The sequence below is a fragment of the Cyrtonyx montezumae genome, unplaced genomic scaffold (genome assembly GCF_038088225.1).
Source record: "Cyrtonyx montezumae isolate F1298 unplaced genomic scaffold, pur_monq_1.0 scaffold_3, whole genome shotgun sequence".
NCBI classification, from domain to species: Eukaryota; Metazoa; Chordata; class Aves; order Galliformes; family Odontophoridae; genus Cyrtonyx; species Cyrtonyx montezumae.
Window position 1 is genome coordinate 125,433,296 of NW_027072034.1, and position 14,957 is coordinate 125,448,252.

The following is a 14,957-nucleotide window of genomic DNA, read 5'->3' on the forward strand; positions in this document are numbered from 1 at the left end:
GCCTGGACTTGTTTATAATCCTCAGGTCAAAATGCCTTGATCCTGGATGTGCAGCAAAGGCAAATTCCTAGCTAGGAGTGTTAAAATGAGTTTCAGCAAAGCTCACCAGTCTTAGAGATCAAAGAATATGCTGTCACAAAACTGGTTCTACATGGAATTACCTTCCAAAATATAAAATAGCTTGGTTGTCAAGTCAGAAGTTTTGATATGGAGAGAGACATTTATATTATCTTCAGTCCTATTATCTCCCTGTGGGAGCCCTCTTTGTAAACATGATCATTGAAGTGAAACAAGTTTACAGCTTCTGCATCTGTCGACTTTTACTTACAGGCTACCCAAATATAGGAAGCAAACTGGTGGCACAGTATGAGACGGTTCTTCACATCAGTTGATTCGGACATCTTTACTTTGTTATCAGGTAGCAACCAGGGAATATGGTGATGAGGTCCCCTGATTTTTCTAACACGCACATCACACACATATTATTTACAAATGAATTTTGGAATTAAACTTATTCATCTGTGACTATAATTTTCCTGAAGTTTTTGTGAACGTTCACAGCAAAGCTGTTTTAAGAATTTCCAGATTACACCCTCAGCCCAGTCACTATCTTTGCACTGTAGTTCACTTCTGCTCAGCAGTGCAGTTTAAACTGAAGGACCAGCCTGAAAAATAGATCTCCGGAAAGAGTTACATATAATCTTGTAAAAATACAAGGAAAGAAGATAAGTTTATACCACTGAAGTAGCAGCTCTATGAAACTCCCCATGTAAAACAGAGACTTAGACAGACTGCTTGCCTCATATTTCTTGGATCTGATGTGACAGTAATCCAAGGACAGGCTATATGTGGAAGGGGCAGCTAGGAAAAGGTAACAGGCAAAAGGAAAGACTACAGCCACAGCTGTAAACAGGATCCATCTTCCTCATGTGACTTCCAGATAAGGGCCTGCAAGAGGTCACACTCACTATTGACTCAGTTCTTAATTATCCACGGCTCCAAACTCATCTCATGATTAGAAATGAGATTCTCTGTTCCCAGACCCTACTACGCAACCACATCTGGCTGTGGAATTAGAATCCCCCCAACACGTTCGATTTTGATCACGTGGCAGCAGGAAGATAGGAACTGTGACCCAGGAGAGCCTCCAGAAATGTGTGGTTACCTGCTGGTTGGAATATCATCAACAAAACAGTATTTATATAATCTTAATTAACAGGACTAATCATATTATATACAAACAGAGCCGAGATAATGAGTATTTCTTTGCATCTATCTATATATACATATAAGCATGGTTGGAAAGATAGATTAATGTTGAAATAGCACTCAGACAAATGTATATATAGAGTTCTTGAGAGACAAGAACTACTTGTAGGGATATTTTTATTGTTTAAAGCTGCATAATATTCGTATGTACTGTTTTACTTCTTCACTTTACAATTGTAACATTAATTTTCCCTTTGGCTTTTACCATTTTATATTTTTTATATTATTTTTATACTTTTTATATATTATTATATTATTTTTATATTTTACCATTTTATATTCCATATTCACAAATAATAAGAGTTGCCACACAACAATGGCATTTTGACTACAAAGAAAAAGATCTTTAGTTTTACATTATTTTACTTAAGAAATGGACTGGTGAAAATAAAATACAGTGAGTTTTGGGATTAGACCTTTATCCAGCTGTCTCCTAATGCAATACAGGCATTAGAGGAAGCTGTCTGATCACTGTTCCTCTGAATGACTTGCAGAAATTCCTGATATACTTTGGCGTCATCCGACAATATTCTTACCTGTGGAAGGTTTAATTAAGAGCTCCAATATAACATTCTGCTATCAATCATAGTGTGTACAATTCAAATCCTCTTAATCACTTTTAAACTGACAGAATTTCTACAGAAATACCCAGAGAGATGTCATGCACCATAAGACTGCATTCCTGGTGTATACGGTTATTATTCAGTAACAGCTATGCTTCTTCACAAAACTGTTACCTGTAATTACCTTAAGACAGAACTGAAACTTGAACCATTTCAAGAATATGGATAAGAAATGCCTAGGAAATAATTTATCAATTAACAGTTAAAAGACACATAATTTGCTATTGGTATTTTGCTATGTATGTCAGTTGCAGTTCTGACAGTCTTATGAAATTTTATGTATTTCCACACCTGACAGTTAGCACCCTATGAAGAAAAACTCTCAGACTAGTTTTAAGGTAGGAAATACTGGAGCCACATTTATGTCCCTCTCATGAAACTAAATAATCAATAATTAAAAGAATTGAAAGAATGTTAAATTCCAACTACCTTCTGATTCTTTTCTCTTGCAATATACACTCAAATCTTGTCTGACAAGTTAACCATATGATGGTCTGATCAACAAAAAACATATGACAGCCTTCAACTCTCAGCACTATGGCTTTCCAGTGCGTCTCTCAATAGTACAACTGATCCAAAAAGTGACAAAGCCATAGACTCAGGAACTATTCTGACATGGTTTCTAAAAGTTTACCTGCCATCAAAGAGATAGCAGTAGCTGCAGACATTTGTGACAGCAGAGGTCTTCAGAATACATTTTTAGGTTCTTGTCTTTCATGTGTCCTTGTGTAACTTTCCCCTTTCCTTCTCCTTCCACTTTCTCTGGGATACAACCATCCCACAGTGTAAAATAGGGCAATTGTGTATAGCCATGCCAAAGTGGAGCACGCCATGAGAAAAAAGTGACTCAATATCTCCAGTCTAAAATATTTTCTAAGTTTAATTTCCGTGAGGAGTAGCATATGACAAGGAACATATTTTTGAGCTGAACAGTGGGAGTTGCTTTAGCTTAACACACTTTCTGAAGTGTGTTATCACTATGACAAATATATATCTTCATGAGGACAGCTTCACTAGAAAGTATTACTGATAAGAATCACAGAGAGAGGGAAGGAAAATGCAGCCTTCGCAGACCTGATCCTGAAATCCTGAATCTGGAAATGTTATGTTTTAAATACGCGAGCAGATGGAATTTGAATATATTAGATGCAAAGAAAGGGGGAAAATTATATATACAGGCAGGGAAAACAGGAGAGGTAAGCTTAGCAATATCTGCCAGGGACCTCCACAGCTTTTTTTTTTTTTTTTTTACTCAAGTGATTCTTCTAATGTCCATATACCATTTTAAGAAGCTTTCTGCATGCATTAAAAAAAAAAGTATCTGCAGCGACAGTTCACTTGTTTTAATGAAAGTTGTTCAGCCAGCTTAATATTTTCATCTTTATGCTGAAAATCATTGGTTTCTTTAATGCGAAAATGAAGTTGCTTCAGGCAAGGTGCTGCAAACGTAGCATACTTGATTGCATTAGGATATCTTTTCAGTTACAATATCCTTAGCGAAAGCAATAAAAGGTGAGCACATACATCCCTTTGAATTTCTGTAGCGTACAGAAACTACCTAGTACAGGTGGAAGGTTCATAACTAAGCCAACAGAATCTAGGCAGCAGCGATAGGTTTATTCAGCTCAGTAGTTACACAATTCTTCACATCTTTTGTACAGACAGAAATCTGTGGCCTATTTAAGTCCCATTTTAATGTGCTATAATCTTTTCCATGACACTGTCATAATCTCTTGAAAGAAACCCCTTATGCCCTTTGATGATATATGAAAATATCTGCTTTACGTCTGAATCTATGCTTTTTTACAGCACAGAAGAAAGATGTGAAAGCTCATTTTATACATCTGCATACAGACTTTTAACTATTTCTAACATTCAGGATATCAGTTACTTTCTTGTGACTCTCGCTGCACTAATACTGCATAACTCTTAAAAAAATAAAAATAAAAATAGTAATTGTATAGAATTTTTTGTGTGCTCCCCTCACTTATTTTCTTTGCGGCACATAATATTCTCAGTGAAGAAGAATGATTGCTCTTGGTAGGACAATTAAGGACCTTGGTGTTGCAGTAAGCGTGAATAATGTCAAAATTTTAAAATATATATGCAAATCTAAAGCTAGGCATAAAAAAATGAACAAATGAAAATGCAAGTCAGATTAAGTGAGTCAATGGACAAAGTGCTTTCTCATCCATTTTGCCTAGTGAAACTTCTGTTTCTCAAAGTGTTAAGTCTAATGCCTTCAAATCAGCATCTAATGGAAAGCAAACTTTGTCACAATACCATATGGAGAGCGTAACAAATCCCAAAGATCAATCCTTCTAACACTGAAAACATAGAGAGCTACCAGGAATGCTTCTCTGGTGCTGCAGGAAAAAATAATAATAATAATAATAAAAGTAACTTGTTTTTTATTTTTATTTATAAATGAGATTGATTATAAAAATAATTAAAATCACACATTCTTACAAATCCTAATCAGCATGACAATGATGGTAGTGTTTTCAAAATTGCTGTGAAATAAAAAAATAAAAGGATACAGTGCAAGTATTGCTGTAATCTCTTTTTGCTCTTATCTTTTAGTCTTTCTGCATGGAAGTTGTCATTCCAGCCACTAAGGGCCTCTGAATAAGTAGAAGTTACAGAGCATCTTTTAAAATACAGCAGAGCTCTAAAACACACAGCTAATGACTCTTCAAATGTTAGATCTACCCTAGGAGAAGGAAGATGGAGCCAGGAAACTATTAACAGCTGTGAGTACTGGGAGTGAGGGGAAAAGGCAAACAGAAAACTCCTCAAAGCCTCTCTAGCCTGAGTGAACTAAGAAAGTAGTCTATACTTGTGTTCCTCTGTGAGTTTTAATCTAAATAAATTGTGCATCTTAAATAAGATTCTGAACAGGCTTTGGCATGGCATTAACACTTTCAGGTTTGGACAGCCAGTGCAGTAACCTACAGCATTCAGCAAGCACTGACACCAGACAGAGCTGAAACAAGTATGGAACAAACCTGTTTAAATGAGACTGAATTTCAGAAAGACTTCATTGCAAAAATTTATAACTCCTGATAGACGCATTTGAACTTTTTTCCATTTCTGGCCTGAAACTTGGTCTTCTTCACTTTCCAAATGAAATGCAGGAGGCCTGATAACCATTACCACAATGCTGAAAGAAAAGACAATACCACTGAAACAGACTGCTGCAACCAGACTGCTGCAACTACCCATTCCAATCAATTCACAACAAAAAGCTCAAGAAAGAAAAAAAGGAAAATCTGCATTAAAACTGAAGATATTTAAAATGTCTGACTGAGATGTTTTGGTGTTGGATGTGGACCAGTATGAAACAGCAACATAATCTGACGTAGCTTTTCTTATTTATTTTACTTCGTCGAAATACTTTGATATCACTGATCTTCATTTCTGATGCAGGAAAGACTCTATATATAGTGCAGAAAAACCCCAACTTGTCTAACTCAGCCTAATAGTCTTGGTTTATCCCCACATTTGTGATTGCTGGTTTATATGTAAACTGGAACTCTCCAGACATTAAGCTTTTTTTATTTAAAATTTATCATATGATTTTTCCAAGTTACAGCAAGGGAAGTAATTCCTCAGAAAACTTTTGTGTTTACTCAAACAGCGCCACTGCAAACATGCTTCTGTTAGTCTGTTAGCTGTGTTATACAGTTATTCTGTTGTGGATACACAGCCATCTTGCTTTTTAAACGCTATTCACTGCAAAAGACTGCAAAAGTGAACCATTTGTTTCATTAGGTCAACAACAGTCTTTTCCCTTTTCCACCGGCAGACAATACACTCAAACACATTGTATAACACTTCTGCAACATATTCCACATGTAGACTGTCATGCATCTAACCCTCACATCAGACTAATTCCGAGAAAATAGACCACTATGTTCTTTTACATTCTCCTCACTGCTCTAATTAACTGATCTAGACCAACTGTGTTATCTACTTCTATTCAAACTATTATAGCTATGATTTTTAAAAAGAAAGTCCTAGTTTAGCACTTCCTACTGCAAATTCAGTCTTCCTGCATACTAACCAGGAATCCATATGCAAACCTTCATGAATGTCTTCTGATTCAATCACATCCCCGTTATATCATTTTCTCTTTCTTCCAAACACTCCTATACTTGTTTTTTCCTCCACACATCTCTGATCTCTACATCCTATTTTTCGAAGCACCATGCTATGCCCATAAAGTAGCTCTCCTGGTCCTAGGAATACACAGTCCCTATTCCATTATAAAAACTGCAGCTCCCAGTGCCTATACAAACTTAAACCCATTGTGAGGCCACAGCCTAAGCTTCTTTTCTGAAAGTTTCTTTAAAATATAGCAAAGTTACTGGTAAAAAAAAAGGTTGTAGTTGCTGGTGAATGCCTGATGAACTCTCAACTCTCAGATTTAGCGTTATTAACAATCTTCAGTGGGCCCTTATTAAAAAATAAAAAAATAAAAAAACTTTGTGTTGGACACGGTCAAGAGGGTTCCTGTTCCAACAATGCTATCTTACAGCAGAAAACACAATTACCCTTGAAAATCTGATATTCATAAGTGAACATCTCTGGTGAAGAACAGTATGATTAAGCTAACAATCATTTGCAGCCCTGGAGAAGACAATCACAGATGACAGCTCTGCTGTAGCAGAGTGAAAAGAGCAATAATGAAAACTACTTCAGCCACGGCTATCTGAAAAGTATTTTAGATTCCTGAGTTTTTAGACAGTTAACTCTCTCTTACCAAGCTGAAGTTCACACCATTTCCTGTGAGTTGACACAATTTCTGTAGAGTTTCTGCATCTATCAAACACCTTTTCACGTTTTATAACTTCTGTGAAAGGATTCATCCCATCTTTCAGCCATCTAAAAATCAGACATCAGATTTAAACTAGCCAGATTTCCTCACTCTGCAGCTAGCGGAGATACCTCCACTGGTACCTCTGCACAGATGATTCATTTCTGCTAATTTGGGAGGAAAAATAGCATCTTTTTTCTGAAGGCGTCTATATTTCCCACAAGGTACAGTACTTAGAGTAGACACTGCCTTCAGATGGCTAAAGTTCAGTCCACTTGTACATAGTTGCCAACTGCTCGAACGCTTTAATTATAAGAAACACAGGAAAAAGTCTCTTTAAATGTACATGAAGTATTGAGCATGATGCATTCTCATAACTCAAATAGCTCTGCCATTTCCATAAAGTCTCCAACAACGCCACATTCTGTAGCAATCTCATAACAGCACCACCTTCTCCTATTTTTTTAATTAAGCATTTGAAAGTCAACTGATTTCATAAGATGATTTAGCTTAGTAGCCAATGGGGATGCTACCAGACTTGGTCACCCTTTTTTTTAAAACTGAACAGCATTACTGGCTATAATGATACTACTGAGCATTTTCCTTTTTGAGAGGTTTGGATTCTATTTATGTCCTAATCAAGAGGGGAGGGCAATATCTACATAATGAAAAGAAATCAATTCCCTAGAAGAGGATTATTTCCACCAATGCCTATTCATCTTATTCTATATAAAGCTGCTTTATTTCTCTACACCATTTTTCTTGTCTCCCGCAAACTGTATCAGATTCAGGCTTGCATCATGTCAAGTCATGGAAGAGAGATCAGCTCCCTCTTAATAAACTTCTAAAACCATTTTCAATGCCCATTATGATCTGAACTGTACTAATTACTGGAAGGCATTGGCTTACCATTTATCATAGTTTATAGCAATACAGTACGACGAAGTTCTATTATTTTTTCCCTTTTTCTCTTAACATCATACTGTGGTGATGTTTGTTTGTTTCAGTTTAGTAACTCGCAGGTCCTTTTCATACTTCAAAGCACTGTTCAGAGAAAAACACGTTATTTTGCTAAGGCTGGAACAGGAATTTTTCCCTCTGGAGAGCTGACCAGTTGCTGCTTTGAAGCACTCAGAGTTTAGCAATGTTAAAAAAGAAAACCAGTTTCAAAACAGAAGCTGCAAAGGTCAAGGTAAAAGTGACATAGTTTGTTCTGTGTACGAAACCTCTATATCAACCAAAATGTGAGCAGAGCCACCAGACATGTTTCAAATAGCCAGTCAAAGAAGGTTCTGACTCTACTGCTTAAATGTGGATGACAACCCCATTAGAGATGCTTAAAGGTATTAAAAATATCCATGTGGAGCTGTCAGGCATGAAACTGCCATGGACCAACAGCATCTCATTTGGAGTCCATTAGGAGCAGGAACTAGAGGTATTCAGGATATTTCAAGGCATTTTAAGCATTGCCAGATAACTATGTTTAGGTACGTGAATCAAGTACTTAGTGCCTGCCCTCCCACCTTTCTCATTCCAGAAATCAAATGTCCCACTTACAGGGCATCGCTCTTTCACTTCTTCCTCCAGGATTCAGAACACTCATTCAGACTTTATTAAGTTTACTGTTCCTTTCTCTTTCTCCTGCAGGGTTGTGATGGATTGTCTCTCAGTGAAAGACTGGAAATATTTCAAAAAGATTATGTGCAGCTCAGATAGAAACTGTAACCCTGATCTCATAAGAATGCCATGAAACTCCAGAAGCCCTTGGCTGGAGGTTAGATCAGATCAGCATTTCGTAAGTTTTCAGGTTGGCAACCTCTCAATCAAAAGGGAACCAAACAAATAACTGACGATCATTTTCAACTACCGCTAAAACAAGACCAGAGAAGTATTGCTTACTGTTTTCATTTTATAGATAGAAAAAGAAAAATTAGCTATCTTACTTGGTGTAATACAGCAATTCCACATCAGAGCTGGACAGGTGGTAGGAAGAGGCTCTCTTGTTAGGGACAAAGACAAGGGCAGGAATTGTGCAGCTCAGTAGAACTAACACAAAGAATGAAGGCAAGAACATGGAGGTAGGTTCACCCAAAAAGAAGCAAGAGACAGGAGGAAGGATAAATAAAGGAACGTCAGAGAGCAGTAACAGCAGAAAAGAGAGAAGATGAAGGGGACAGTAGGGCAGAAAGCAATATTCCAATGAACAGGTTGGGAAAACATCAGTCAAGGTAATAGTAAAGCAATCAAATAAAAATAATCACTTGGCCACTCTACAGCAGCATCCCAACATTTTATTCTGGATCTCCAATGCATCACACTGCAAGAGGCAACATCACTTTCTTTCACCAATATATTCACTGTCAGCAATCAGAGAACGAGGAGATATACATGAATTTCAAAACGGTTCCCCTTTAAAACTCTTCCTTACATGGCTGACCAATTTCTTACATCACAGGAAACAGTATAAATTCTTCCATAATACACTTCAGAATCTGAACTGTGTTCTTCAAAAATATTCAAAGACTAAACATTAATGGCCCAATCTTATCTTCCTCTGTGCATCATATTCACTGAACTTCTTGGAAAAGCATTTCCTGAGATTGCATTCAAAAGTTTAAAGTGTTTCGTGCTGTATAACGAAAACAAGACTGTATCATCTTTACACAAATAAGGTAATTAGTGCCTTGAACATACCTATTAAAAAAAAATTAAATTACCCTAAATAACCTCAAAGCTGTCATGAAGCAATTCTGAAGAGAGATTTCCTCAACTTCTGAAAATATATCATTGTTTTAAGACATATTTTAACTCACACACCATATTATACCATCGATAGATTAAATACTGATTTATCTCGACAACCCTCAAGTCAAAACAGCAAAATTATTCACCTTCTTCTAGACTTTTTTTGTATCTGAAACTTGATTCATCGTTTATCCTTCCACTTGTCAAGACTCATACAAAGGCTGCTCCGAAAGTAATGCCTCCTGTGTTTTTATATTAGCCTAAGATGTCAGAGGTGGATGCTGTAGGTATGTCAGCTGAAGTTGAACCTTCACACCAATATTCTGTTACATTTTGTTGCTGCTTGACAGATGGTAGCAGAGGGGCAGTCTGGCAGAATGGCATCTGACATGGAAGTGTATAGAAAGCAAAGGTGTGCCACTGAATTCCTCAAAGTGAAAAAGTGGCACCCACTGACATTCATTGCATACTTGCTGAATATCTGTGGAAACCAAGGAGTGGATGTGAGCATAGTGAGGCAGTGGGTGGTCTGTTACAGCTGTAGCAACAGCAACATGAAAGAGGAGCAATGCAGATAGATGGCCATGCAGATTTTTACCAGTGCAGCATGTAGGCTTTTATTCACTGCTGGCAAAAAATACATAGCTAATGGTGGTGGCTATGCTGAAAAAATAGTGTTTTGTAGCTGAGAATTTGCTCTATCAAATAGAATTATCACTTTGAATCTAATGCAGTTTTCACTTAAATAAATAGGAGGCATTACTTTCAGAGCAACCTATGTACTTGTTCATGTTTTCCTTTGGACCTGTGGATTACATCTACAATATATTTTGATAAGTTTTAGAAATCTACCACATGCCTCAGTAACTGCAATCTTTTTGTGTTCTCTGTACCTGCCTCCTGCCAACCCCTCTGCATGGCCCTTTATTCTTCCCTGGAAGAGACAGTCGGCCACTTCACCCCATATCATTCACAGCTTAAAGAGTCACAACTGTCCAAGCGTGAAAAGCTTCTGCTTACCTAATCATTCCCCAAAGGAAAACTATCCCAGTCTCAAAGATCCCTGCAAGAAAAAGCTGTGCACATATGAAGAAAATGTTTTGTGTATGGCAAACTGGATTAAAACTAAATATGTGACACAAATACAGAAATGTATTTTATATTCAATATCCATAGAAACACAATTAAAAACCCAACAGCATATCTTTTCAGAATTAAGTAAAATCCAATCCCTTATCCACCCCTCATTTTAACTACTGTTTATAATTATATTATATTGGAAATATCTGTTGGGGTTTTAAAGACTTGAATTATTTTTCAGAAATGAAATTAATACAAGAACTATTAGTTTAAAACCCTACATGATCTTTTTCAAGTTCAGAGTATGAAGAAAAGCGCATATCTACAAGCTAAGTAGAACTCTAAATGTGAAAACCGGTTATCCAAATGAGAAAGAAAAAAAAAACAAAAACATTTCACATTCACTACCAGAATTTACATCAGTTGGCAAACAAATCTACTGTCCCAGCATATTCAAAAGTCAGCAGAGTTCAGAGAAGTCACAGTCAGAGTAAGTCCTAGATATGTCTGTCAATGGGTGACAAAATATTTTGCCTAGATTCTCCAGTTTTAATAATCATAAACGCTGCCAAGAACTCAGAGAAGCCCACAGCAGACAACAGCAACCACAAATATCTGACAGCAAATAAGTTCAGCAAAAAAAGCCTGGTCAAAGGACAGGCAAGTAGTCAGAATTGGCAGGACAAAATGGTTCCTCTGTACAGAATCCTAGCTAGTTTACTACAATCAGAGATGATGGGCAATAGCTTTATATGCCAAGTGACTGTGGGAAAGGACCTCAACGACATAAATTTACAAATGAACACAGGTGCCTCTGATAAAGCAACATTTTCAAAGCCCAAAGGGCCTCAGATATGCCCTGTAGACAGAAAACTTGAAGGACACAATACTTTGACAGAAGTATACCAGGTGACAGTCCTGAAGTTCTTTGCTGCAGAAAGTACAGGCATGTTTTCTGTATCAAAGCGTTCTCCCAATGAGCAATCCCTCAACAGCTGTAGACAATGTTTTTTTTTGCCTTGTTTGACCCCTCAAATGAACTTCTAAAAATTACCTAATACTACTGTAAAATCTCTATTGTGGAAATACTGCAGTATTTTCATCTTCTATTCATCTGCCATACTATTGCCTCCACACCTCCATTTTCCAGTAGAAATAAGTAATTAAATATCAGCACTCAATTGTGTTACAGACAGTAGTATATTCTTAAATTTAGTGATCTTACCATTCTCCTGAACTGGGAACAAAGTACTCTATATTCAATTCAAATTTTCAAAAATATTTACATCAGTGAGAGTGTGTTAAAATTTTTCGTATTTTACATCACATTCCTTTTCATTAAGTAAATTTCACTCTACTGTAGCATAATAAATTTTGCCAACTATTTTGTAGTGATACTATATGATAGCTCAAATTTTCAAGCAGTACTTTGTATTAACACAATTTTACTATGAACACGAGAGAAAAGAATATTTTCACTTGTGATTGCTATTCTCCTGTGCCATTACAAAAAGATCCAAACTTGAACATACTCATTTCCAATGAGATAGTTTTAAAGAAATGCAACAGCATAAAGATAACCTATAAAGCACGCTGAGTAGAAAGGACATATGCTGTTATTGTGAAAGACGTTCTCAAACAGATACAGACACTACTGCCTGCTGTTACCTGGAGTCCACAGTAAACTATCTGAAGTAATGATCGGAGTCCCACTGCTCTTCATTTATATTCAGAGAAAAGTTTCTGTTTATACCTTTCCTTTCAAATTTTTGGTACCAGTAAGTCCATAACTTACAGTATGAAGTTACCATTACATACCTGAAACTGTGTATGAAGGGATACACAGGAAATCTAATGCACTTGCCATGTTTAAATCTGTTTGCATATACCACCAGGAAACCACTGCCTGTAACCCATCATTTAAAGAGAACAAGAAACAAATGCCAAAGCATCCCTATAAAAAATTCATGCAACGCCCTCATCTAGCAACATCAATTACTTTATCTATCTCCTGCATTGTTAGTTGTAAGTCTAATAACACTACTCAGCAGGCAAAGGATTTAATGAAATAGACCCTGAGCTCCTGGGAGGATCACCTGTGGTTCCAACTCTAACACTTCTGATCAAATACAGGTTTCCTTCCTGCTGTTGAGCAATAGGCTTTCCTGGATCTTGATCAAACATGCCCCTAAGTAGAGCAGGTGTAATAGTACAGCATAAAATATTCAAGTGTATCAAGGAATACATGACTGTGGTGAAAGGGAGGAAGAGAGGAAACTATTTAAAAAATAAGATAAATTGACAGCTTCTACTTTCGGTAACTTGAGCTACAAAACCAGCTTACACCAATTATTTCAGCAAGCTACAACACAATTAAACATATGTTAACCATAAAAAACAAATTACGTGAACAAGCATAGCAAATACTTTTTTACACACTTAGAGGTTCCCAATTTCCACAAATACTCTCAATTCTGTTCCCTATCTAAAACAAAGACATCAAGATATAAATATTACAGAATAAACGACTCTCAATGGCTTCCTAATGAAAGTAAGGCTCAAAATAAACAACATTCAGGGGAAAAAAAAGAAAGAAAAAGAAAAAACTCATCAGTGAAAGTCGGCAAGTACTCTTCCCAGTGCTTCACTGCATAACAAGTACAAGTCACTGCATAACAAGTACAAGTGATGTCTGCTTCCTGCTCCTTTCAGTGCAAGACCACAGAGGGGACAATTTGACCTCTTTTCCACTCCAGGAAAGAGAGAAAAATTCCTTACTTACTGTTCTTTCTGTATTAGCCCAAATATTCCTTACTTTGAAATCTAGTGCATTCCAGTCATTAATTTCCTTTAAATAAGCAGACATCTTCCTGGGCTCTAAGTGAACTTCACATTCTAGGGAAAATCTTACCTAATTTCGGCAGGGAATAGGGTACTTTAAAATAATCTTCATAAAATTCAATGAGTCGTCTTGTAATATTTAGGGCATAGTCTCCTGATCCTCTTCGGATTGCATCAGGCCTTGCATACAGTCGTACCTGTTAAGGAGCAAAGTGAAAGACTGATCATCTCAATGCCTACAGAGGAAAGTTAAGCTACCTGCAGAGGTGAACAATTCTAAGGTTGTTGTGAGGTGGCAGGTTTATTTACCTATCTCCAAATGTTACTGTCATACATTTGTCAAAACATTCTGCAGCTGAAAATCATAATGTATACAACTAAGGTTAAAAAGTTTAGAAGTCAAAATCTCCTGCTTGTTTATGTTGCCAAATAAAAGAATTAGCACTTCTTGCATCAAAATACTCAAAGAAAACACTTACATGTGTTTGCTAGAGATATGATGGTAGAGTGGATTAGTATAATGGTTCTCTGCCTACACTGAATGTAGGCAAGATGCAGTGGCTCAGTAGGAGAGAAGTTCATGGTTTGTTAAAGACACATTATATCAAACTCTGAAAGTATTAGCAGACTGTGAATGAAAAAAAAAATCATTCTCCTTTCTCTTCTCTGGCAGTGACACAGCTAACCTCGATGAGCTACATAAGATTGCAAAAACAACTATTTATAAGCTCATTCAGGTACACAAATAATTAAAATTCCCCAATCTTACATGACTGCTTCAGGTCTCTGCCTTTCAGAGAGCAGTAAGTTAAAGCTGCTTATACAAGCCACATCCAGCTGTGTTCAGTACAGAATTGCTCACACAATGGTGCACCAAATGTGCTGATCAGCTCATGTTCAATGAACAAGGTAACACAAAGCATCACAAGGCTATCCATTATTCCCAGTCTTTCTGTTGTTTAATGCTTCCTTATGGCAAAGACAACATATAGCTTATGACAAGTGTTAACCAAAAAGGCTCAGAAAGGAGGGCCGCTTTTGATACTCCTCCCTCACACACAGCCCAACCATCTCAGCAATGATGGGGGGAAGAGCACTTTGTCTGTGCTGGCTGGGGCAGAAGGCCTCTCCCTGCAGTTCATAATGACCAGACAAAAATGAGCCTCTACAAAATGACAGTTCTAATAAAAATACGAGTCTCTATTACTTCCCTTGGCAGGATTAAATCCCACCCAGGGTTCCAAGGAAAGCAGCAGGGCAGATATGAGAAAATACCAGTGCAAACATGAAGTGGAAATATCAGTTTTGAAATATTTCTAAATGCTCTATTCTAGACCAAGAAAAACCTATGGGATTTTCAGCTTCAGTGAAAAGCATTACTAAACAATTCTTTACTGCTCATTTTCTGAACCAATTCAGTTAGCCAAGTAGGAATCAGATGTCAAACCTCAATGCACTGTACCTGTCAATTCTGCTTTAATCCATGCTCTCTTTTTGGGGGTATTCAGACACATCACTCTTTGCTGCTAACTATCTCCATCATTATATTTCTACCTTTGTTCATATTACAGAGCTAGTGC

The 14,957-nt window shown here is 36.9% G+C and overlaps 1 protein-coding gene across 1 annotated transcript in view; it reads right to left on the reverse strand.

Annotated features, from left to right (window-relative positions):
- The window catches only part of TRHDE (thyrotropin releasing hormone degrading enzyme), a 207,013-nt gene that overhangs the window by 154,259 nt on the left and 37,797 nt on the right, over window positions 1-14,957 (reverse strand). The window contains exon 3 of the mRNA XM_065741352.1: window positions 13,448-13,574. Coding sequence (XP_065597424.1) covers window positions 13,448-13,574 — 127 coding nt within the window. The remainder of the gene's footprint in view (window positions 1-13,447; window positions 13,575-14,957) is intronic.